We start from the raw sequence: 23,170 nt of genomic DNA, 5'->3' as shown, positions 1-23,170 counted from the left end.
ACCCTAATCAGTCCATCCCCGCTTAAATGAGTGGGAGGTGACTACAGGCAGCTGGGGTGCAGCTGGAGGAGGTGAGTCACTGGAGTGTGCCCGGGAAGGGGGCGTCTTCCCTGTTGTCCCTGCGTGGCTCATCCTCTGCTTTCTTGCTGTGAGGGGAACAGCCTTCCTCTGCCGGACACTTCCTGCATGCTCTGCTGACTCATCTTAGTCCTGAAGCAGTTGAGTCAGGCACCCATGCATGAAGACCGCTGAAACCAAGAACCCCAAATAAACTTCTCTCCCTCTAAGTTGCTCTTGTTGGCTGTTTTGGTCAGAGAGACAAAAAAGTTAAATAAAACAAAGACTAATAATGACTATTACAAGTTATATGAATCCTTTTCAGGGTAAACAAGATACACTAACAACCAACAAGGTAAATCAATCAAAAAGGGGAGGATACTACTCAAATACTATGCTAATGCCTAATCTCCTCTTAAATTTCCTGTGCAAAACGTAAGATTTTCAAAGCAAATAAAAATTGTTTCTTCAAAAACAAAACCCCCACATTCACTATGCATTTTACTCTTGATGTAAATTATGTCAATTATAAAGCTATACTCAAATCTATTTTAATTTTCCACTGAATCATTAAAATAGGAGACATGAGAAATTCTATAGTCCATTTCAAAGAAAATATGCCATCACTTGGTAATGAAACTATTAGCCTGTAATTCCAAAAGAGCATGAGAACGTGGTAGTTTTAAACAGTTAACTTCACAGAATCTGTATGCCTAACCTGTTTTCTGCTTATATATTGACAAGTATTTTGCATTGCTAAAAATAATCACATATTTCTGCAGCAAGTAAGAGCATAGTAGCAAACCCCATTTAGTCTCATCTGGATGTGATGAGGGAATCCGATTTTGAAACGGCAGGACAGAGAGGAAATGTCTACCTTGGAGCATCACAGAAACAGCCAATGGCCTTTCCCTACACCGCAGCAACCTCCTGCTAACTAGGAAATGCCCACCAGGTGAGAAGCACCCAATCAGCACAGGATCTGAAGAGTCACACACAGGTGAACGTCTAAGGTGACTTCACAAAACCCTGCCCCAAGTGGAACCTTTGCAACCTTACACATGGAATGTCCCTTGGGATTCCCACTATGCAGGAGCTGGGTAGCCCCATCTGTGACACATACAGAACCAAAGGAGTTGCCAGTGAAGGTTTTGATGTGTTATTTTCCCAAAAACACACAATTTTGGTTTAGTATACCCAATACCATCTCATCTCAGTAGCCTAAAATTTTAGTCACTTCCATGACTTCAAATTGGGATTTATCATTTCTTTGTTGAATCAGTGAAATTTAACTATATTAATTTTTAATTAGCTATGTAAGGAAATAAAACACATTAAGTGACTTTTTTTAAAAGCACAGAATAAAGAAACTGGACAAAGCTAAGAGATCACATAGACCAGACTCCTGTCCCATCATACAAAAAAATAAGATCTAAAGGGGGGCTGGGGATATAGTTCACTTGATAAGAGTGCTTGCCTCACATGCACAAGGCCCAGGGTTCAATCCCCAGCACCGAAAAAAAAAAAAAATCTGAAGGGGTCAGGAAGGGTCTCGAAATACAATGTGCACCTTTTAATTATAGATTTAAGTAAATTGCACTGATGTGTATGCTAATAGAATACATGGGTCAATTATTCTGTGGTTAAATCTGCCATGGTATAGCTAACAAAAAAAATTTTATGTTCTGAATTATTTCATTCTCTTGTACACCCATTAGAAAAAAATCAATTCACAACCAACCCCAACACTTGTCCTTGTTGAGGGAAATATGCTGGGTCATTTCTTGAAGCATATTTTAAAATTCTCATCAAAAAGTCTACTTAATAGGGGCAACTCTTACACTTGGTCCATGAGTTTAATAATGCCCCGTATATGAGAAATGATTGCATTATCCACTAAGAACGTGCAAAATGTTCACAAAAACATTATTCGTAATCATCACAACCTGGAGATTATCCTAATACTCAACAGGAGAACGAGTAAACAAACCATGGTGTACTTAAGTCACATACACTTCACAACAAAATGAAAACGGATCATCAAGACACGCCACTTGAATGACTCCATGGACATCCTGTTAACTAGAGAAGCTAACTCAAAAGAGCACCCACTTCATGACTCTACTGACGAGGCAGTAACTAGGAACGGGCATGAGAAAGTCACATGTGATCCTGGACACACTCCGAGTCTTGATCAGGTTGTGGTCACAACCAGGTGAGCATTTGTAAAGGTTCACTGAGCACTTAGGGTCATTGTACTTTGCTATAGTTGTTTACCATTAAGAAAAGGAAAAACAAACAAACAAACCAGGAAGGGGACACAGACAGGTGGGCATCAAGCATGAGATCTGGATGAAGTCAGCAACTTTGGTCCAGTTGCCATGAGGGAAGAAACAGATGGATTCATTCTAACTCCAGTGGCAGATTTCAACCACAGGAAGTTTTTCTTACTTTGCACTACATATATTACTTTGCTAAGTAAATTTTATTAATACCTAAAGATGAATGTGAACTTTAAAAAAATCACTACTATAGTGATAAGCAGTGATAGATTTATACAATGGAATATTATTTAGCACTAAAAAAGAAATGAGCTATCAAGTCTTGAAAAGAAACAAAGGAACCTGAAACGCATTAGGAAGGGAAAGCCGCCGGTATGAAAAGGCTATATATTGCAGGACTCTAACTACATGGCATACCTGAACAGGCTAGTCTGTGGAGACTGCAAGAAGGTGACTGGTGGTCAGGGTAGGGAAGACAGCCGGATGATCAGGAGGAGCACAGGGCATTTTTAGGGTGGCGAGACTGGCCTAATAATATCACAGTGGCGGCACACGCCACTACACATGTGTCAAAGTCCAGGGAATGTATGCTGCCAAGAGAAAATACCAATAGAAACAACAGACTTTGAGTCTATTGTCAGATTGCAATGAAGTACAAGTCCTAGAATCCCAGTCCTTTAGAGAACAAAAAGTCAATCAAATACTCTCTGGTATTTGGGGTTTTGGTCAAACATTCTCTTAAAAGATTCTTCAGGTCACTAATTTACGTGGGAAGTGTTTATTTTATCCACGCTTAGCAAAGCCTTTCATATGTCTGACTGAAGAGTCGCAGAATTTCTAGTAACTTTTTAATTAAACTAACCAGTACCCACTTTATAAAATGACTAAGTCAAAAGGACTATTTCTACAATGGAAACAACAATACTGTTGCTTAAAAATTACTTTGTATCCACACACTTTGCAGAAATATTGCCTGATATCATTTACATAAATGACATCTGAATAAAAAATAAACATGCATGAAACATATGTATTACACATGGAGAACACAATGAACCCAAACAGGATGAGAGTCCAATTACCTAATGCAGTAAAATCACTTGGAGTCATCAGTAACCAAGTGTTCATCGGTGTATATCACAGATCCTTTCAAGAAAGGGTTCCTAAATACAGTGATGGGCTTGTTTGAAAAGGGATACACAAGAAAAGCACCAACTAGATGGTAAAAGCAGGCAACTGGAAACCTAAATAGAATGTGGGGAACTTTAGCAACGGTGTCCACACTGCAGGATTCCCACGGGGAGAAGACGGAGATTAAGTTATCGGTCAGTGGGTTCATAGTGAGTTGGCTTGGTGGAGATGAATCTAAGAAAAAGGCACATCTCTAATTTATGATCCTTCCAGCTAGCTCCAATTATAAACCAATAGACTTACCTTGAGGCAGATACAGGCATGTAATAGAAATATCTACATTAATGCATTGCTAAAAACTGGTTCCTATTTTGGAGCCATGGTCCAAATATTTTACTTCTAAGATGTAACTGATTGCAAGATGCAGTCAATAACAGTTTTTTTTTTTTGGGGGGGGGCGGTTGGGGGACAAAAAACAGAAACATCGCCATATTAACATTGGATGTTAATTGGAGAACGTAATCTGAACCTCAGTGAAAACAGAAAAAGCTTTGAAAACATTAACACTATCATGGCTGTCTCCACCATCCACCCAGTGCTGGGGATCAAACTCAGGGCTCTGTCACCGAGCTGAGATGGTGATCTTCTGTGGCAGACTGCTGGTTCCCACTAACATCCTTCTTTCCTGTATGGCTCAGTAGCAGAACTCCCCAATTTTAACTAGACCCAGGAAGACCAAGCTAGGTGTTCAGTTCCTATATGACCCCATGACTAAGACTGGGCCAAGGACAGGAGCAGAAGAGATCCTCCACTCCTGGTCATGCCCGGAAGCCATGGAGTGCCTTTCCTCGGCCTGCTCCCACTCTGCTGCCCTGGATGCAAACATGATGGCAGGATGAAGAGCCACCTCTGACCCGGAGAAGGAGCATGCGCTGAAGAAGGCAGAGCCTGCAGAGTCTTGGTCGCTGTCTCTGCTCTGGCGTCTGACAGACGTGAGCGTCTGGGAGTCATGCCCGTGGGGCTCTTTACTACATTCCTTCTGCAGATTGGATCTTCAGGGTCTCCCACAGGCCCACATGCTACAGACATGGCGCCCAGTGTGGTGCTACTGGTGGGGGAGCGTCCCGAGGTGGGGCTAGTGGGAGGCCCTGGGGTCAACAGAGGCATGCCTGCAGGTGAGCAGTGGGCCCTCAGTCTCCTCCTCTTTCCCTCTTCCAGTTTGAGGGAGGCAGCAGTGTTCCACCACAGTGTGCTGTGGTGGGCTGCCTCGGCACAGGCCTGAAATCAACAGGGCTACCCGTCATGGAGTCAAAGCCAGCCTTTCCTCTGTAAGTTGATTATGACAGGTATGAGTGAGAAAGCTGGCTCGTCTGGATGCATCAAAACCCACAGAGATGTTAACACTGTCCATGCTCCATGCAGATCTGCAGCACGCCAGGGCTCTATCAGAAGCTGGCCCTGACGCTGGGAAACCGACGCTCAGTTCTGCATCCAGATTTTGAGTTCTAAAAATCAAGCATGCTTGCTAAACGGAAGAGAAGGCCCAGGAGACACACGAGGAGCACCTCACTGATCACCTCTACCCTGCGCAGGAAGTGCACTGGAACACTGGAGTGAGTGCAGAGGGCTGGCGAACCAAGATGGCGGAACACAAAAGGAGAAACTGAAACAGGTTACTGTTCAGCCTGCTTTCTTTTAAAAACTTCTTTCTAAGAAATCTGAAGGACTTTAGAAAGAAAAAAGACACAAAGAGGGCTAGGGATATAGCTCAGTTGGCAGAGTGCTTGCCTCATAAGCACTAAGGCCTTGGGTTCAATCCCTAGCACCACAAAAAATAAATAAATAAATAAATAAATAAATAAATAAATAAATAAACAAACAGACATCTTCTATTGGGCTGGGGTTGTAATCAGTGGCAGAGTGCTTGCCTAGCATGTGTGAGGCACTGGGTTCAATCCTCAGCATCACATAAAGATAAATAAATAAATAAAAGGTATTGTGTCCATCTACAACTAAAAATGTATTAAAAAAAAAAAAAGGACCAAAAGAAACTGATAGGCTTCTACTGATCAAGCTGAGAGCTTGCAAGGAAGAGCAGTGGGTACCTGGGAAACGTAAATGACTCCCTGTCCCCTGCAGGGCCATCAGTGGGGAACAGGTGTCTGTGGAACACTCAGCCCTTGAGCACTAGAGAGAGTGTGGGGACCTGGCTTCCTGTGAATTTCACTGCTACCTGTCACCTGCAAGTGAGGCAGCCACCTACCTGAAGGCCTGCCACAGACAGGACTGTAGTCAAGTGAGCAGTCCCTCTGTTCGCTCAGGCCAGGGCTTGCCACGCTGCCAGCCTCTGCCACAGGCTGACCCAAATAAGAGGCATGCCTGTCAAAGCGAGCGCCAAGGCGATCCTCTCACTCCAATGGCCGGATAATGAGATGGCACAACGGCCCTCTGACACGTAATTTTTCCCTTTGCCATTCCAAGTCACATCAAGAAAAATGACTCTGCAGGACCTCACCAGGTTCTGAATTAGAGACCAAATGGAAAATTTCACATCCACCTTATTCAGCTCAATCCATTCAAAATGGAGGGTCACCTGTGAATGGAATGATCAAGATCCAGCAAAAGCACTGATTCAGTTTCAGATCTTCTACTTCTGTGAACATTTAATTCAATAATTATCCATTTACTTGGAAAGATAACAAAACCATCATAAAGATGTAAGAAAAGTGTTGGTGAGAAGATTGAAGGAAGTTAAGATCTGGGTTTACCTCTGTGATGGGGAGATGACATACTGTGAATTCCAAATGATTCCTTAAATTCCAGAAAGTGAACAACTCCAAGGAGTGATATTTCCCCGGCTCTTACTATGACTTCTGTGCTTTGTAGGTGTTAATTTCAATTTGGGATCTTTTTGATTTAGTAAAAGAGCATCAAATACAAATGCCTTCTTTCTGATTAACAGAGGGCCAACCAACTGATGTGCCCCGCTTTCCAGAGCACCATGAAGATAAGGGGTAGGGCCCAGTGTCACACACCTGTCATCCCAGCCACTCAGGAGGCAGAGGCAGGAGGGCTGCTAGTCCAAGGTCAGCCTTAGCAACTTAGCAAGACTCTGTCTAAAAATAAAATTAAATAAAGGGTTGGGGGCATAGCTCAGTGATAAAGCAACCCTGGGTTTGCTCCCCAGTAAGGAAAATTTAAATATATATATATATAAAAGATGATACAGCAAAGGGCAGGACACTTATCAAGAAAGTGAAGTCTTACAAAGCAAGACTGCCTGACACGCCACACAGTAAGCATGGGACCTAAATTATCCACCACAATAGGATAACAAAATAACATTTGATGTGATTTGGTGAAAGACTCAATAAAGGAAGGGAACAAACCAATTAATTGCCCTGGGCAATAACGCAGGTTACTTCTTGTGTGGTATCCAAGGCTGCAAGTATCTAACACAGCAAGCATTTTACTCTGTGAATCTCTGTGCTGTCTGTGATGGTGAATCAATTAATAGTGCTCGTCTGCTGTCAATAACCCACTAATGATATGAGGTCTTCCTCTGAGCTTTACTAGGGTGGAGTATCGTAAGTGACCGGTGGCCTCTTTGACATAGAACACAAAAATTAAGAAAATTGATGTAACCTCACTTAGGAATGGTCTGACAGATAAAGAGGCAAGCTGTTTCCAGACGTACATGAAATTCACTGAAGTAACAGGAATGGTGGGGTGAAGGCCTCTGAAAGTCTTCTGCTTAAACACAATGAGGACAAGTCAAAACTGGTCAGCATCAACCTCTTCAGAACTCTGGAAACACGCTCACGATGAGCAGCCATCGGGGGAGTCTTCATTCAGGAAACGGACCATGGTGAGAAGAGTGTTTTGGACCTGCCCTGCTTTCCCCTCCCACGACCTGGCTCCATGCTGCCTAGAAAGTCAAGGAGCTTCAAATGTGGTGGAAACCAACAGCCTGTCAGCCAGTGGAGAGGAACCATCGGCTGGGGCGCCTTCCAGTCTCACTCCCAGAACTGCCATGACCTGACCTGCCTGGGAGTTCCGCAGCCACTCACAGGCACAGCGTGCGTATTTAACATGGCCTGGCACTCACTCAGTAAGAGCAGACTTTGGCCCAGGGGCACGTGTCAAAAATAATCAGCTGTAATTGTTCATCATCACAGCTGTCTACGGCTGTGTGGGGCAAACAGCAAGCAAACCAAAAGGCTTTAAAGGAAAATAGGGAATGTGATATTCACAGGGTACTCTTGAAACAGCGACTTATTCCTGGGGATCCGGCAGGTACAAGTTTTACATGTGCTCAGTACAGACCCGAAGAAACCCCAAGGCTCACCTTTGGGTGAGTCCGACAAGCAGGAAGGGAAGGTGCAGGCAGAGCTGGGAGCTCCTGCCCTGGCCCTACAGCAAGGCTCTCGCAGGACAAGGAGTACTACCTTACAAAATGAGCTCAGGAAAGTCACCAAACACACAAAGAGAACAGCACCCTCCAGGAGGGGAGAGAATCTGGTTTCCAGAACTGCTACCTTATATCATTTCCAATGCCCAGGTTGAATGTAACAATTACAAAACATACAAAACAAAAAATGCTTCCAAACAAAGAAGAGAATATGGCCTGTTATTGTTTGGATGTGATGTGTTCCCCTAAAGCTCGTGTGTGAGGCCATGCAAGGTTTAGAGGAAAAACGACTGGGTTATGAGAGTCTTAATCAGCAAATCAACACCGATGGGATTAACTGAGTGGTGACTGAAGGTGGGTAAGCTTTGGCTGGAAGGGGTGCGTCACTGGGGGCGCGCTTTCGGTGTATGTATTTTGTATCTGGTAAGTGGAGTCCATCTCTGCTTCGTGATCATTGAGCTGCTTCTCTCCGCCACACTCTTCCACCATGATGTTCTGTTTCACCTCGAGGAATGGAACCTGCTGTCTATGAATTGAGACTTCTGAAACCAGGAGCCCCCAAATAAACTCTTCTTCCTCTACAATTGTTATGGGCTGGTCTTTCAGTCACAGCAGTGAAAAAGTTGACTAAAACAGCGCACACATGGGGGAAAACCATCAACAGAAACTGTTGCTGAGAAAGCCCAGAAATTACTAGACAAAGACTTTTGATCGGCATTTTAAATAAGTTTACAGACTAAAGAAAAATATTTCTAAAACAGTAAAGGGAAGTATGAGAATGGTTTCTCATGAAATAAAGAGAAATAAGAATAAGACAAAGAATCAGATGAAATTCTAGTGTGAAACATACAAAGAACTGACAAAAAAGAAAAAAATAAATAAAATAAAACCACTCCTGCTCAGCAGATTTGAACAGGAAAATAAAAAATCAGTACACTTAAAGATGGGTCAACTGAAATTATTTGGCTTGAGGTACAGAAAGAAAAATACATAAATAAAAATTTGCACCACTTTAGAAATCTGTCAGAGTTCAACGGGGTCGGGCCCTTCCACGCCAGCAGGCACATGGGTACACACACTGGGAGCCCAGAAGGAAAGAATGGGCAGAAGGAATTTTGGAACAAATAATGGCAAACCCACCTAATTTAAAGAAAAACATTAATCTACACACCCTAGAAGCTTTACAAACTCCAATAAGGTAGAATCAAAGTGATCCAAGTCTAGATAAATCATTGTTAAACAGTTGCAAGACCAAGACAAAGCAGCACACCACAGCAGCAAGGGAGAAGCAGGTGGCCCCAACCTGGGAAAGCTCAGTGAGACCGCCAGTTGATTTCTCTTTTATAAATTTTTGTTTGTTCTTACGAGGGAAAGAACCCAGGAGTGCTCTGCCATTGAGCTGCATCCTCAGTCCTTGGTATTTTTTTTGAGACAAGGTTTCACTAAATTGCCCATGCTGGCCTTGAACTTGAAATCCTCCTGCCACAGCCTCCCCGTAGCTGGATTACAGGTGTTCACTACCAACCAAGGAACAGCTGATTTTTCAAAAGAAAGTAGAGAGCAGAAGTCAGTGCGATGATATAAAGTGTGTGGTGCCTGAGACCCTAGGCTCAATCCCCAGCAACAATCCCCACAAAGTTAATTCCTAGAGCAACCATTTCAAAAAACAGAGCTAAAGAAACAACAAAGAAAAAGAGGAAAGAATAAGAGATCATTAACCACAATTCTATATCCAGAGAAGCTATCCCGCAAAAATGAAGAATCAATTCAGACACTCTTAGATAAACCAAAGGTGACAGAATCCATTGCTGATACCTGCCTTATGGGTAACAGTACATGGAGACTTCGGGTGGAGATGAAAGGCCCCTGGAGAGAAGCTCCACTGCACAAGAACAGAAAGCACCAACTAGGGCATTAGTGTAAGTGTAACTATAAAATGTTTTTTGTTCGTAACTGTGGTTTTCATATTATTTGATTTAAAGACAACTGTACAGAGCACTAGTTCTTAGTTGTGTAGATGGGCACTCCTTTTATAAAGATGGAATGTTTAAGAAATAACAGCACAGAGAAGGGAAGGAGGAGAGCCACAAAGGAGCCACGTCTTTACATACTAGTGTAAGTTGATATTACTCCAAGCTGGAGTGTTGTAAGTTATTAACTATAGGCAGGCAATGCAGCTCAGTCTGCCCAGTACACAGGGTGCGGAGGCTGTGGGCTTGGTCCCCAGCACAGCCAATAACAACAACAACAAAAAGATGGTGATGGTCATCCCTGAGGCAACCATTTAGAAAAAAGAAAAATCAAAGAGACAACAAAGGATCTACAATGACAAAGAATATCCACTTATTACAAAAGAAGGGTGGTATTGCAGAGGGGTCTGCAGGATAGAACCAGGTTAAGACGCGATTTATGGAGTCAGGATGGGCCCTGACCCAACGACGGGTGCTGGGAAGAGCACTTGCCCGCACAGGAGGCCCTGTGGAGTCAGACACTGGAGTGCTTCCTCCAAGTCCAGGGACATGCGACTGGGGATGTGGCTCAGTGGGTAAGCGCCCCTGGGTTCAATCCCCAGTACCCCCACTCTCTCCACCAAAAATAGAAAAAAACAAGCCCAGGGACACCAAGGACTTCCAGGAGCCTCCAGAAGTCAGAAGACAGAACCCACAGATTCTCCCTCGGGGCCTTCAAAGGGAACCTAAACCCCATCCACACCTTGACTTTGGACCTCCAGCCTCCACAGCTGAGGGAGAACCAACCGCCATTACTTTAAGCTCCCCAGTTTGTGGGACTTTGTTGCAGCAGATAAGGACACGTCAATGCATTCCTGGGGGAAGAGAAGAACAAGAACTGGCAAGGGTCTGCAGAGCTGGGGACGGGAAGGCCGACCACACAGCAGCCTACCTGAAAGGTCAGTGCCTGAAATGTCAGCTGATCAGAATGTAGGCTGATGTTCGATACGACAACAGAAACGAAAACGGAACAAAGTTTGCTTTTCAGATGGCCTTTCTGGCTGAAGACGTCTTCAGTGGAAGAGCGTTGCCTACCATGAGCGGGGCCCTGGGTCCCATCCCCAGTACTGCAAATGAAACAGAAACCCACACAACCATACACTCAACCCAGTCGTCCTTCACTGCCAAATATGAGGCAGACTTATCCACAACATATTCTCTCTGAAGCAAACAATGCTTTATATGTAGCAAACTTTCCACAGTGATTTTGAAAAACACAATAATACATGCCAAAAAAGGAAACAGAATAGATTTTTTCCCCCTTAAACTAAGGAACAATTGGAAAACTTTCAACATTACTCTAAATAAATCAGTCTGATTTTTCTCTGTTCAACATGCTGCAGTCTGATTTAAAAAATTATCATCTATGTGATAGTTGTGCTACGACATATACAAATAAAGAAATTCTGAGCAGTAAAAATAACCAATGTTTCCAACTTAAGACACAATCATTACTTCCTACTAAGTGACAGCAAATTTTTGGACTTCAATTTTGAGAGCTTAACATTTTCAGGTGGGTCACTTGTGTGGCTGGGAAGGGAAGATGTGGGGTGTTATGGTTTAGATGTGAGGTGTTCTCCAAAAGCTCACGGGTGAGACGATACAAGAATTTTCAGAGGTGAAGTGGCAAGATTATGAGAGGTGTAACTTAATTAGTGTCTTCAACCACTAATTAAATGGGCAGTCACTGTAGGCAAGTAGGGTGTGGCTGGGGTTGTGGGTCACTGGGGGCATGCCTCTGGAGTTTATATTTTTTCGCTGGTGACTGGTGCTCTCTCTGCTTCCTCATGCCACACCCTGAGCTGCTTTCCTCTGCCTCACCCTTCCACCATGATTTGCTGCCTCACCTCAGGCCCAGAGCAGTGGAGTTGGCCATCTAAGCAATGAACCCCTGAAACCAAGAACCCTAAATAAACTTTCCTTTCTCCATGTTTTTTTTTTTTTTTTGGGTCAGGTCTTTTGGTCACAGCAACAAAAAGAGCTGAGTAAAACATGGGAGAAAGAAGAGAAATATGTTAGACCTGCAAACAATAACCAATTTTAGTGGATCAGAAATAAAGAGAAATGGACTAAGGAAATGAACATTGCTCTCTGACAAATATGCAGAACGTCCCTCAACTATTCCATGAACCATTGACTTCATTACCAACCTTTCTATTCTACACCATGAATCACCTGCAAATCCCATTACCCACCTGGTATAAAATATGAAGATTTCGTCTTACTAAGTGCTGAATTAGCAAACGCCTACCATAGCTTTTCACAGGCTATTACAGCACAGCAACCAGTGCACAGAGATCTTAGAATAGAGGGCAAAGCGTGATGGAAGGTGGCACCACTCCCTGTGTCTGGGGAGACGTCCACAGCAGCTTTCCTTGCAGGCTGAGGTAACTGACAGCCCACAAATGGTGCAGCACGGAATGTGAACTACACTACATTCGATGGGTGGTGTGGAGGCCATCTTAACTACTCTGGTGAGAATAAGGGTTCAGGGAACAGCAAAGCAACATGCTTTTTAGATGCAAATTAAAGCATAGGCATATCTAATGTCCTCCAGTATGAACAGAAATTTATACTGGACCACTAAAAGATGAAATATGAATATCTGTATGCAATAATTGAAACACGTCAATTTTCAAAATTTTCAAGTATGCTAGAATGAAAGATATACACATACTTACCGAGAAGTAAAATACTACATATATATAAGTACAAGTGTTTGTTAAAAAAATACAGACAGAATGTGACATGGCTCCAGATATTCTACTATGACATCAATTTCTTCATAAAGGATCTGCTAAGGCCTTTTCACGCACTATCCAACATATTTTATTCTTATGTTCTTCTTTTCCAGTAAGGAAAACCATCATCTCTTCTGGAAATGAACAGTCACGTGTCACTGCCTTTCAAGAGCAATATTTAATAACTTAAGCCAATGGCTAGAGAAAAATAATCGATGATATTAGTCTTTAAGAAATGCAGAAATGTATACCATAATGCGGACTCAAGCATTTTAGGACAACCAAAATAGTTGGGCATTTATATCCCCAGAGTGAAATATAAATCCATTATACCTGCATACATGAATCCACACACATCCACACACGCTTTGTAATTTAAAAGATGATCTGAGCACTGCAGTGGGGTCCACAGGGCAGGCCTCCCTAGGTCAGTACTAATGGCCACAAAACGACTTTCAGGAAGCAGTTTCCACTGTGCTCTCCAGGAAGAGAGAGGTGCCCAGTATTTTTGACACACAAAGCATTCATCCACAAAATAGTACATTCTCCTCAGAAAACATGCCCAGGACAACAAGCATGAAGTAACACTCAGCCTGCTGAAGAGCAGTTGGTCCTGACCAAGTCCACCTGTCGGTGAGTTCGTTTCTCTTCAGGGTCCCTTAGTCAACATACAGCCTCAGAGTTCCATCACCCAGAGTGAGCACTGTAAACTGAGGCTCACACAGGGACTTCGCGCATTAGGTACGTTTTTCTGAAATTCACCCAGTTGAAGGAAACTTGGCTTCACGGGCAGGGCTGGAATTAGGGGCAGAAGCCTAGATAAGGGAAAAGTGATGTCACAGAGGCCGAGACACATGTATGGGCAGAGACGTGATTTCTTTGTTTTGGGGGTTTGTGATGGAAACGCCCGACTGAAGCTTTGCTCATGCCAAGACACAGATCCATCCGAGAAGCTGCAGGGCTACACTCCTCTCTGTGGGGATCAGCAGTTCAATTTCACCTTCATCAATAGCCAATTCATTCAGCTGACGGGGGCGGGGGGGGGCATTTCTTCCATCCACATCCCATCCAAGGAGGATGCTCTGGGTTTTGAGAACCAGGCTCCCAGTAAAGCCCTCTGCAGTGACTCTAAGTGGACACACATCCCCTTCCAGTATGAGGGGAGTCCCCCGTGTCCAGATGGGCATGGCTTTAGTTTCCACTTACAGGGGTCTCACAGACCTCTTGAAATTTACTCATGAAAGCCAAGGTAAGAATGAAATAGAACACAGATGAGTATAAATAGCAAGGAAGTGGGGGCAAGAATCAGGTAGAACCACACACTGACCAGCCTCAAATGCTTCACAGGCATAGAATGGCAGAAATAAAGAGTTTTTCATTTTTATTTTCTTGTTCAACATAAATCATCTGATAACACACACTTTTATTTGTCAAAAAATGGAAAATACTTTGTTGAATACAATGATGAGGAATCTGTTTACATATTTTTCTATTGTTCTGGAAAGTATAAACCCTTTGGAAAACAAATTTGTAAAAAAAAAAAAAAAGAAAATCTGTTTGTACTGTTGAGTTTAGTGTGGAAATTCTGTATTGCTTTGATGAAACATAAGCACAGCAGGCACTGAGTTTGCTATTATTTTGAAACTAGGAAGTACTTTTCAGAAGTCTGCCAAGACATACATATTATTAATGTTCATAAATTACATTGGAACGAAAGTCCTCGACAGGTATCTACCATCTTTCACCAGATACATTCATTTTGCTAATATACAATTAGGTTAGAGCAAAAGTTCAGTGAATGAGAAGCAAACACACAAATATCCAGGGTAGCAGGAGGTTGGTGGGTAGAGTGATTCAAAGATTCCAACCAAAACCAGATGGAATATTTAGAATATCACTTCTTGTGGTTAACCTTTTGATGACATGGAACATAAATGTATTAAGTTTAAGTCTTAAACGGTGCCATACATTTTAATAAAATGTAGTGTGATATCAATGTAAATATTAGTGCCAATATTTTCCAGCAAAATTTTATAAGTAACATAACTTTTAACTTGAATGTAGGAACAGTCCTAACCAAAGAAGCACTTCACTTAGAGTTGTTCATTTGCCCTCTCTGGGGCAAGCCATAAATGATCACTAAAATTCTGATACCACTTAGACACAAGTCTCTTAAGAGAGAGAAGTTATTTAAATCATTATAGAAAGGACCAGAAAAGTTTACAGAAAATCCAGATTCTTCCTGTTGTCCTCACTGCTAAATAGCTTTAATAAGTTTTCCCAAACAGCCAACCCATAAAACTGAAGCTTTGATTCTAATTTCTCCTCCTTGACTATCCACTGCTGACTTCCCTAGTGAAGAATCTGAACAGCAGTTAAAGCTGAGGAGGAAGAGGGAAAAAAGAAGAGCCGAGATAACCCAGAACTTCAACGGCCATACATGAGTTGGCTTGTTTCAGTAGTTCTAAGGATACTATCACTGATACTTCATCCAGGCAAGGAAATAAAATGCAACCCTGAGAGGAAGTTTCCCCACCTCTTGGTTTATCTTCATGCAAGTGTGACTCACAGTGAGAAACATCCAGGTCAACCTAGCCCAAACTCTTCCAGAACTACATGTCCTGGACAGCCTACTCCATGAGACTTGTAGCCAAGGAACAGCTAACATACTAACCAGAGCAATCCTACCATTCGGTACACACTGAGGAAGTGTGTTAGCACACAAATGAAACGCGCCGATGAGGAGGACAGCACCTCCCTAGATGGACCAGCCATGGTGGAGCCCAGGGCACAGGGAACCATGGAGCACCATGATATGCACAGAGGCCTGTGGTGGGAAGGTTGAGGAAGGTTCCTGGAATGTTCACCAGGATAGTGGTAGAAAGCACATGGGGGCTGAGGAGACTGGACACCAGTTCACTGTCCCCGAGCAACATGGCTCAGCCAGTGAGCTGGCCTTTCTAGTTCTTGGCTCTCATCAGTAACACGGAGGTGGAAGCACCCGCAGAGCTCCCTTGCTGAGGGGAGAGAGAGCACCTGGGGAAAGCCAAGCAAGCGCATGGCTTCTTGGGAATGCTAAGCATGGCACGAAGCGTGCTGACTGCATTATTGTTGCTACTGCTGTCCAGTTTTGAAAATAAGTGACCACTAATTCCCAGGATCTTGCTGGCAGCAGCCAATATGCCATCACAGGACCCGCCACACCTTGCCGGGCTCACATGTTACTTTCAGTCTGAATTAACACCACGGGCGGGGCTGCCTGCTACCAGGAGGGTAAGACTAAGCAATGCAGGTAGAAGAGGGGTCCAATTCACAAGCTGGTGGACTTTCTCTAAAGCCAGAGTCCCTGAAGAGCCACACACCCGGGTTAGTAGATGAGTGGCATTGATAGGAAAGCAAACAGGGACGTGTTCCCTACTTGCCACTAGAGTGACAATGTATTAGTCAACATAGAGAAGTACAGCTGATGACAGCTTACCACTGTCACATGGACTAGGAAAGAGATTAAGTGAAAATCTTATAAGCATGAAGTAGCTAAAAATATGTACACGTATGCATATGTGTATGTGTGGTTAAAAATGTGCACATATATACACAAGTGTGAGTGTGTGTCTGGGCTGCACAGGAGGCATCACCAGGCACTGAAAGGAGAAGAAAATAGGGATGTGATGAAAAAGTAGTTTAAGGACCCTGAATGTACACTGAAGAGCTTATCTTTAGCCAACAGGTGATGGAGAGGCGTCAGACTTTAGGATAAGGTCAAATATTTCTTATATTTGTTCTTTTTAGATATACATGACAGTAAAATATTTTTTGATGTATTCTTTCATCGACTGTTTCTATGACCAAATGCAAGGCGAATCCAGCATCACGCATGCTTGTGGCTGATCCTGGGTGTCCTGGTGTTTCCAGCCTCTTTATGTCTGACCCATCTCTCTGTCAGCCATCGTCATTCAAATGAACCCTATGTATTTTTAAGGCAAGGATAAGGTAGGAATAAGGATTGTGGAAGCTCCAAAAGACACTTTACTCTTGTCTGCCTGCTGGTGACAGAGAGTTCTTTTTATTCGGTCTGCATTTATTCAACGTCTACTGCACAAAGTGGCAAACACAAAGCCAGACTCTGGATAAAAGCTTCAAAGCGCATCCTCTGCAGGTATCATATCCACCTTCTATTCCAACAGATTTAATAAAATGTATCCTGTACTCATCTATTTCTCCACACTATACTTTTACATAACACAAGAGAAATGTTGGCGTTTTCCTTTAAATAATTTTCCCTTTAAACTGTTTATATGTATATATATTAAACACCGGTAAAAGGGATTTACTAAAAAAAATCTTGAGAGTCGGGTGATGTGAAGCGAGTGGAACGCAGGAAGGCAAGTCAGCCAAGTGCTCTGAGAAGTCTGTGGGTGAAACTTCTCCAGGAACACAAGGAGCTGCGGCCTAGCGACACACCCGTAGGAAATCCTCACTGGGGGGCTTTAAGCATCGGAGTGAACGCCACCTTCGCTCACGCTGTTCCTGCCTTCCGTTTCCATCTACTGCCACCCCCAGCCCCTCAGCAGGAACTCCTCAGTCTCTTTAGAGAAGGCGGGTGGTTTCTGAGGAGTGGCCCACACCAGGGCGGGGCTCCACTCCCCAAAGTCCCTCTGGGGGCCACATAAGCCTCGGGGAACTCCGCCACCTTCTCTGTTAGACACTATGCGTTTGGAAGCTGCTGCCAGCTCTGGATCTGCCACCAGGAGGCGGCGAGGAGTGTGGTACTGCAGAGCTTTGCGGTCCAGGTGGTATGGCTCCATGTGCTGGTGTCCCCCAGGTGTGGCAAAACAGCCTGCTCCGGAGGCAACCTCTTGCCCTGCTCATCTTCTGCTGCTGTCGTGGTCAGAGCACTGAGGGGTCCCAGCTGCCGACTGGGCTACGGGCTCCCCACGACGTTAGGAAGAAGGCCTTCCTTCATCATTCTTTCACACCCATTTCTCCAGCACTGGTGGGCGGGTAGAGCCAGCGATGACAGGACCCTGTCCTCACCTCAAGACGACAGTGTGAGGGAAGGCCAAATTGCTCCCCATGCAAAGCTAGGATTTCGAAAACCTAACATGTGACTATCGACTTGTCACCAGACTGCACTCTATGAACTAAATGTGGTGTGCTCCAGGTGAAGAGTAAAATTATCTTTAGCATCTTGGGCTGATTCTGAGCAGCTCTCCTGGAGTGTCCACAGGAGGCCAGCGACGGTCACTCCTGTGGGTGGTGAGCCAAGGATGGGCTATGAACACCGACCGCATGGGCAGCTGCAACCTGCCATCAATTAAAATGCTGAGCCGTCCAAGGAGGACTTGAAGTCACCTCAGCCAGACAGTGATTCTCTTTTCCCCTGTGTTTACAGTTGAACTTCTCTGACTTCGGCTTGCACTGCTCCTGGATCCATAATCATTTTTTTTTTCTTCTCTCCAAAACTAGCCTGCATGCCATCATCCACTGCACCTCGAGGGGCCCATGCCCTCCCGCCACAGCATACCCATGCACTGCAAGGGCTTCGCGATGAACGCCCCATACACACTGCCAACATGGCAAGAGAGCCACAGCTCTTAGCATGTTTGATTTTTACACAGAATCACTTGCTTTTCCAAGTGTTGAGTCAAAGTGTTAAGTAAAAGTTGACGTGTCTGGGACTTATTTTTAAATAGCAAATTGGAACCATCCCACAAGCTATGAAGGACCAAACTTAACAACCTTTACTAGAAAGATCTAGCTGGGAAAACGTAAATAACAAAATTGAAATTGCTAAATATCTTCATTAAATATTTACGATTAACAATCAGATTGTTATCAATGCTGCTCTCAGAATTTCTAAATTACATTGTGGATACTAAGGTGATCATTTAACAAAAACCTCAGAAATGTAGACCTAAAATCAAATCAACACGAATAACTTTTAAATGTTTAATCATTTGCATTTATGCATTAAATTTCAGCAATTTTGGTTGATTTTGGTATTATTTTTCTGCACAAAGATGCAGCAAAGGTCACACTTGATTAAAAATAAGAGACTTCCTTCCATTCTTCATAGGACTTTCTAACGCTCCTGGATTCCAGGTCCAGCACAATGAACCGAGGGTAGCCATCTCTCCAGTAACAGCCCTGCCTCACAGAATGGACATTCCTTTGCCACATGGGGTCTGATCCCAGTGCCTTGCACATACTAGACTAGTGCTCCACATCCCCAGATGAGGGAGCTACATCTGCAGAACTTTTATTTTTTTGAGACAGAGTCTGGCTAAATTGCCCAGGTTGGCTTTGAAATTGTAACCCTCCTGCCTCAGCTTCCAGAGTAGCTGGGATTACAGGCCAACAACACCACACTTAGCTCATTTCATTTAAATAGCTGCTCCCCTGTTCATACTCTTTGCTCAGCTTTATTACTAATATAATAATAATTACTATTACTACTACCAGGGATTAAACCCAGGGACATTTTACCCCTGAGCTACATTCCCAGCCCTTTCTATTTTTTAAATTTTTGAGACAAGTTCTCATTAAGGTGCTTAGAACCTCACTAAATTACTGAGGCTGGCCTTAAACTTGTGAGTCTCCTGCCTCAGTTTCCTGAGTTGCTGGGATGACAGGCATATGGGCTCTGATTTATTGTGGCATTTATCAACTGGTAGCAGTTGTTGAGACACACATTTAATCTTTCTAGTTTGACATCTATGTAAGGTGAATGTTCTGATCTGTGGACTTAAGGATGAAACCAGGGGCCTGAGGGACACCTCTTTCTCTGCATCGTCTGATTCCACTTTGCCCCTGGACAGAGGGACAGAACTCCAGGCATCCTAGACACAGGGCCAAGCATTTTTATTACATGGCTAAAGGAGTTTGGATAACACCATGTTGACTGTTGACTGCAAAACTGATACAACTTCCTAGCAATTCTGAACTAGGCAGAGGGGCTTGGAGGGGAACAGGTGCCAGCAAACAGAAGGACTGCAGGAACGTCCCCCAAGGATCCACGGCAACGTGTCAAGTATTGAAAAATTTAAGGAGCATTCATTAATGATGAGGAAGCAAACAAATTATGTGGCCTGACAAAGAAGGGGACTTGAAAGACACGATTCACTGCTGCGAGGCGCGACCACGCACATGGGAAAGCAGTTTTCGACGCAGCTGACGAGACAACGCTGGGCAGTCACAGGGTGTGGGGGCGTCACACGGTGTCAGCGAGTCCCTGGGCGATTCCCTTACCTCCAGATGCTCTAGGATGTAGGGGGGGTTTGTCATGCCGAGCCGCAGCATCGCTCCCTCAGGAATCACTTCGATCAGCTTCCACAGGAGTGTGGGGAGGTCGGTGCCAATATCCCTGCCGTAGGCCCCCGTGTCTTCGCTGGTCAACCAGATCTCACAGACACCCTCTGCGAAGCAAAGGAGATAATTAACAAATCTGTAAGGAGCTGCTTCGTGGTACAGCTGCTCACCCTCTTTAATGCAGCCTCCTCGACACCATTGTGCAGGCCGTCTGGGTATTCAACTGCAGAGAAAAAGCAGCCATCGCAGAGTGGCCCTGGCTATTAAGTTTGTTTTATGAACACCACCGAGTTACGACAATGCTGTAAATTACCAGTGTGTCCTAGGAAGTGATCAATGTCACAGCCAGTGGGTTCAACTGAGCTTCCTCCCAAGCACTGTGATGGGGCCATGGCTTCAGTCCCACCTCACAGAATACCCATCTTGCTGAATACCGTGAGCCCTGGAACTCAAACTGTCACTCCAGAGAACGGGTCCTGTCAGCCTGTCACCAACCCAAGGAAAAATGTCAAGTGCAGCTAAGGATTAACAGGCAAATTAATAATCCTAAGGAACTACTTCCCTGTAGCACTTATTCTAGTCTGTCTTTTTTATTCAGTTAAAAATAGTATTCATTTTATTGCTGTATTCAGAAATATTGGTTGCAGCATAAACCAAGTGTTTATGTTGGAAGGCCACTTACGGACTGCTTGCCCCCTATTTCCCATCAGGCCGACTTAAGGAAAGTGCATTTATATTTTTGTTATTATAAAGAATCCTCTCGTCAAATATTATAGCTTGCAAAAACATCCTTCCAAAAATCAAGAGGAAATCCTTTTGGATCACCTAGTGCTATTTCAAATGAATAAAGCAGAGTGAATGAGAGCTATCCAGGTTTTCCTGGTGCACACACGTAACATGTCTGAACCGATATTCAATTAAAGGATTAGCCTATTACAGAGGCCAAGTGACTCGTAAGGCTCACACACACAGAATGAGCCTGTGAAAATGTGTATACTCCAGGGATTTCCTGCATCGGAAGAACCTCGACACCCAGGCAGGCACACAAGCTAGGACGTCAGCCCAAACCAAAGTGGAAGTTTCTAGAAAGTGTCTTGATATTATCATTTTAACTTGACTCTAGTTGACAGAAGAGTTTCAAAAATACATTTAAATTTTATTAACCATGAAAGAGGACAAATACAACATATGGCTTTAAGAGGAACACGGACTTAAAATTTACAGAACAAAAAGACAAAAAAATCAAGACCTTTGCTCTCTTTAATATGTTCCACAGCTTGGAGTTAAGATTTCTCATCACTATTTTTGCTTTAGAATGAGAGAGAAATTTGCTTTATCAAACAAACATCCAACACATATTCCACCGCCTGCCCCCCGGGATTGAACCCAGGACTTTATGCATGCTAGGCATACACTCTACCACTGAGTTAAATGCCTGCAAAACGTTTTTGCTTTTCCCTAGCTTTCTGAGACATGCACAGCCCTATCCACACCCACACAACATGGAAAATACAAAGCTAGGAATAAAATTTTAGTTTCCCAAAATTAAAGGATCACTGTTTAGCAATGGGAACAGAAGATCTCAGAAGAGGGTTCAGTAAAAGAAAAAAAAAAAAAAAAGAGAGAGAGAGAGAGAGATTTTTAGTATTTAAAAATCACAGCAGGGCCTGATGGCACATTTTATAATCCCAGATACTTTGCAGGCTGAGACAAGAGAAGTGCAAGTCCAAGGTCAGCATTTTTTTTTTTTAAAAACAATTTATTCATCAAAATAAAAAGGGCTGGGAATGTAGCTCAGTGATAAAGTGCCCCTGGATCCACCACTAGGAACCTCCTCCCTCTCCAATAAAGTACCAAAAACAAAAAGCAGTAGTGTCATGAATATAAAGGTTTTCTTAGTTTAAATTAAATATATAAGTTCTAGAAGTAATTAACTTTGCTTAGTTTTAATCACTTAAGAAGTTTTATCCTCCCAAGAAAGAGTCTGGCATGTTTATTGACTATCTTTGTAACTTTTAAAATTTTATATATAGCCTTGGTACATGAAATAAATATTTTTGTATTAAAAAATGAATTGAAATTAATGGTGTTATGTTAAAAAATTAATATTGTATATGCCATCAGACTCTGGACCCATGCAACCTTTCTTAAAAAATATTTTATCATAAAATCCACTCCAGGAAATGAGATGGTGAGCAACAACACAAATGGATCTTCAAACATTCTCAACGAGGTTATGAAAACAGGACATTACCCGTGATTTTCCAGTTGCTGGCATTTGAGCAACAGAATATGAATATTTTAAAATGAACAGAATAATTTTAATTTATAATTTTTCCATCCAAATGGTTCCATGTTATTCCTTATGTGGAGAGAGTGAGATTCTGGAACAGTGCCGTGCTGTTGGAGATGAATACAGAAGGGGAAAGTCACTATGAATAGCAATGGAAATAGCAGCCATGCAGAAAACAGCAGTCAGCTCTGGAAACTGCAAAGGTGGGGACCAATGGCCCCCTGGTGGGCTGAAACTTCAAATTAAATCACATAAAGAGGAAGCTGCTGTAATACTAAATCAGCCACAACAGGAACAACAGTCTTTATGGCTCCCATCAAGGCTGCTGAAGTACCCTATGTAACAACGACCTGGTTGAAAACAAAAGAAATGAGAGACCGTGCACAAATGGGAAACCCTGGACTCGAGATCCCTGCCCTGCCAATCCAATTCAAAAATGTGTGCCAGTAGGTCTGGCTGCTAATCAACTAGAGAAAGCCCAGATATTGTAAGGTTCTATTTCAAGCATCAATTCTAATGAGACTTGATTTCTCCAATCATTGGTCACAAGTCATTTCATACTAAAGGTAAAGCTAAATGTGGAATCCCCAGGCCTGACATCCTTTTTTCATGGGAAGTCCCGTGATTACTCATCTGGCAAGCAGTTCCTGTCAGGCCAGGCTTGCGTATGATTTCACTGGGGAACCTGCGGGCTGCAGCAATCAGTAATGGACACACACTGGGACACACTCATGCTTAAATCTGCACACTTAATTGGCTATACTCATGGACAGAAGTGCTTGCCTAAACAGCCTCATTCCTCAAGGACTTCAGTTATCAGCTATATTCCTTTGTACATTCATTTCTTGGTTCATCCATCAAATATTTATTAGCCCCTTACCTACTATGTGCCTCAAAGCTCTTCCAGCTCATGACAAATGTGGATTTGCCACTGAACT

The 23,170-nt window shown here is 43.3% G+C and overlaps 1 protein-coding gene across 5 annotated transcripts in view; it reads right to left on the bottom strand.

Annotated features, from left to right (window-relative positions):
- Cdkal1 (CDK5 regulatory subunit associated protein 1 like 1) overlaps positions 1-23,170 on the bottom strand; it is a 560,769-nt gene that overhangs the window by 203,188 nt on the left and 334,411 nt on the right. For all 5 annotated transcript variants that reach the window (XM_047558430.1, XM_047558429.1, XM_047558428.1 and 2 more), the window contains exon 10: positions 19,880-20,046. In XM_047558430.1, coding sequence (XP_047414386.1) covers positions 19,880-20,046 — 167 coding nt within the window. The remainder of the gene's footprint in view (positions 1-19,879; positions 20,047-23,170) is intronic.

The sequence above is a fragment of the Sciurus carolinensis genome, chromosome 7, assembly GCF_902686445.1.
Source record: "Sciurus carolinensis chromosome 7, mSciCar1.2, whole genome shotgun sequence".
NCBI classification, from domain to species: Eukaryota; Metazoa; Chordata; class Mammalia; order Rodentia; family Sciuridae; genus Sciurus; species Sciurus carolinensis.
The sequence above is the reverse complement of the archived record's forward strand: the minus strand, read 5'-3'. Positions and strand labels throughout refer to the sequence as shown.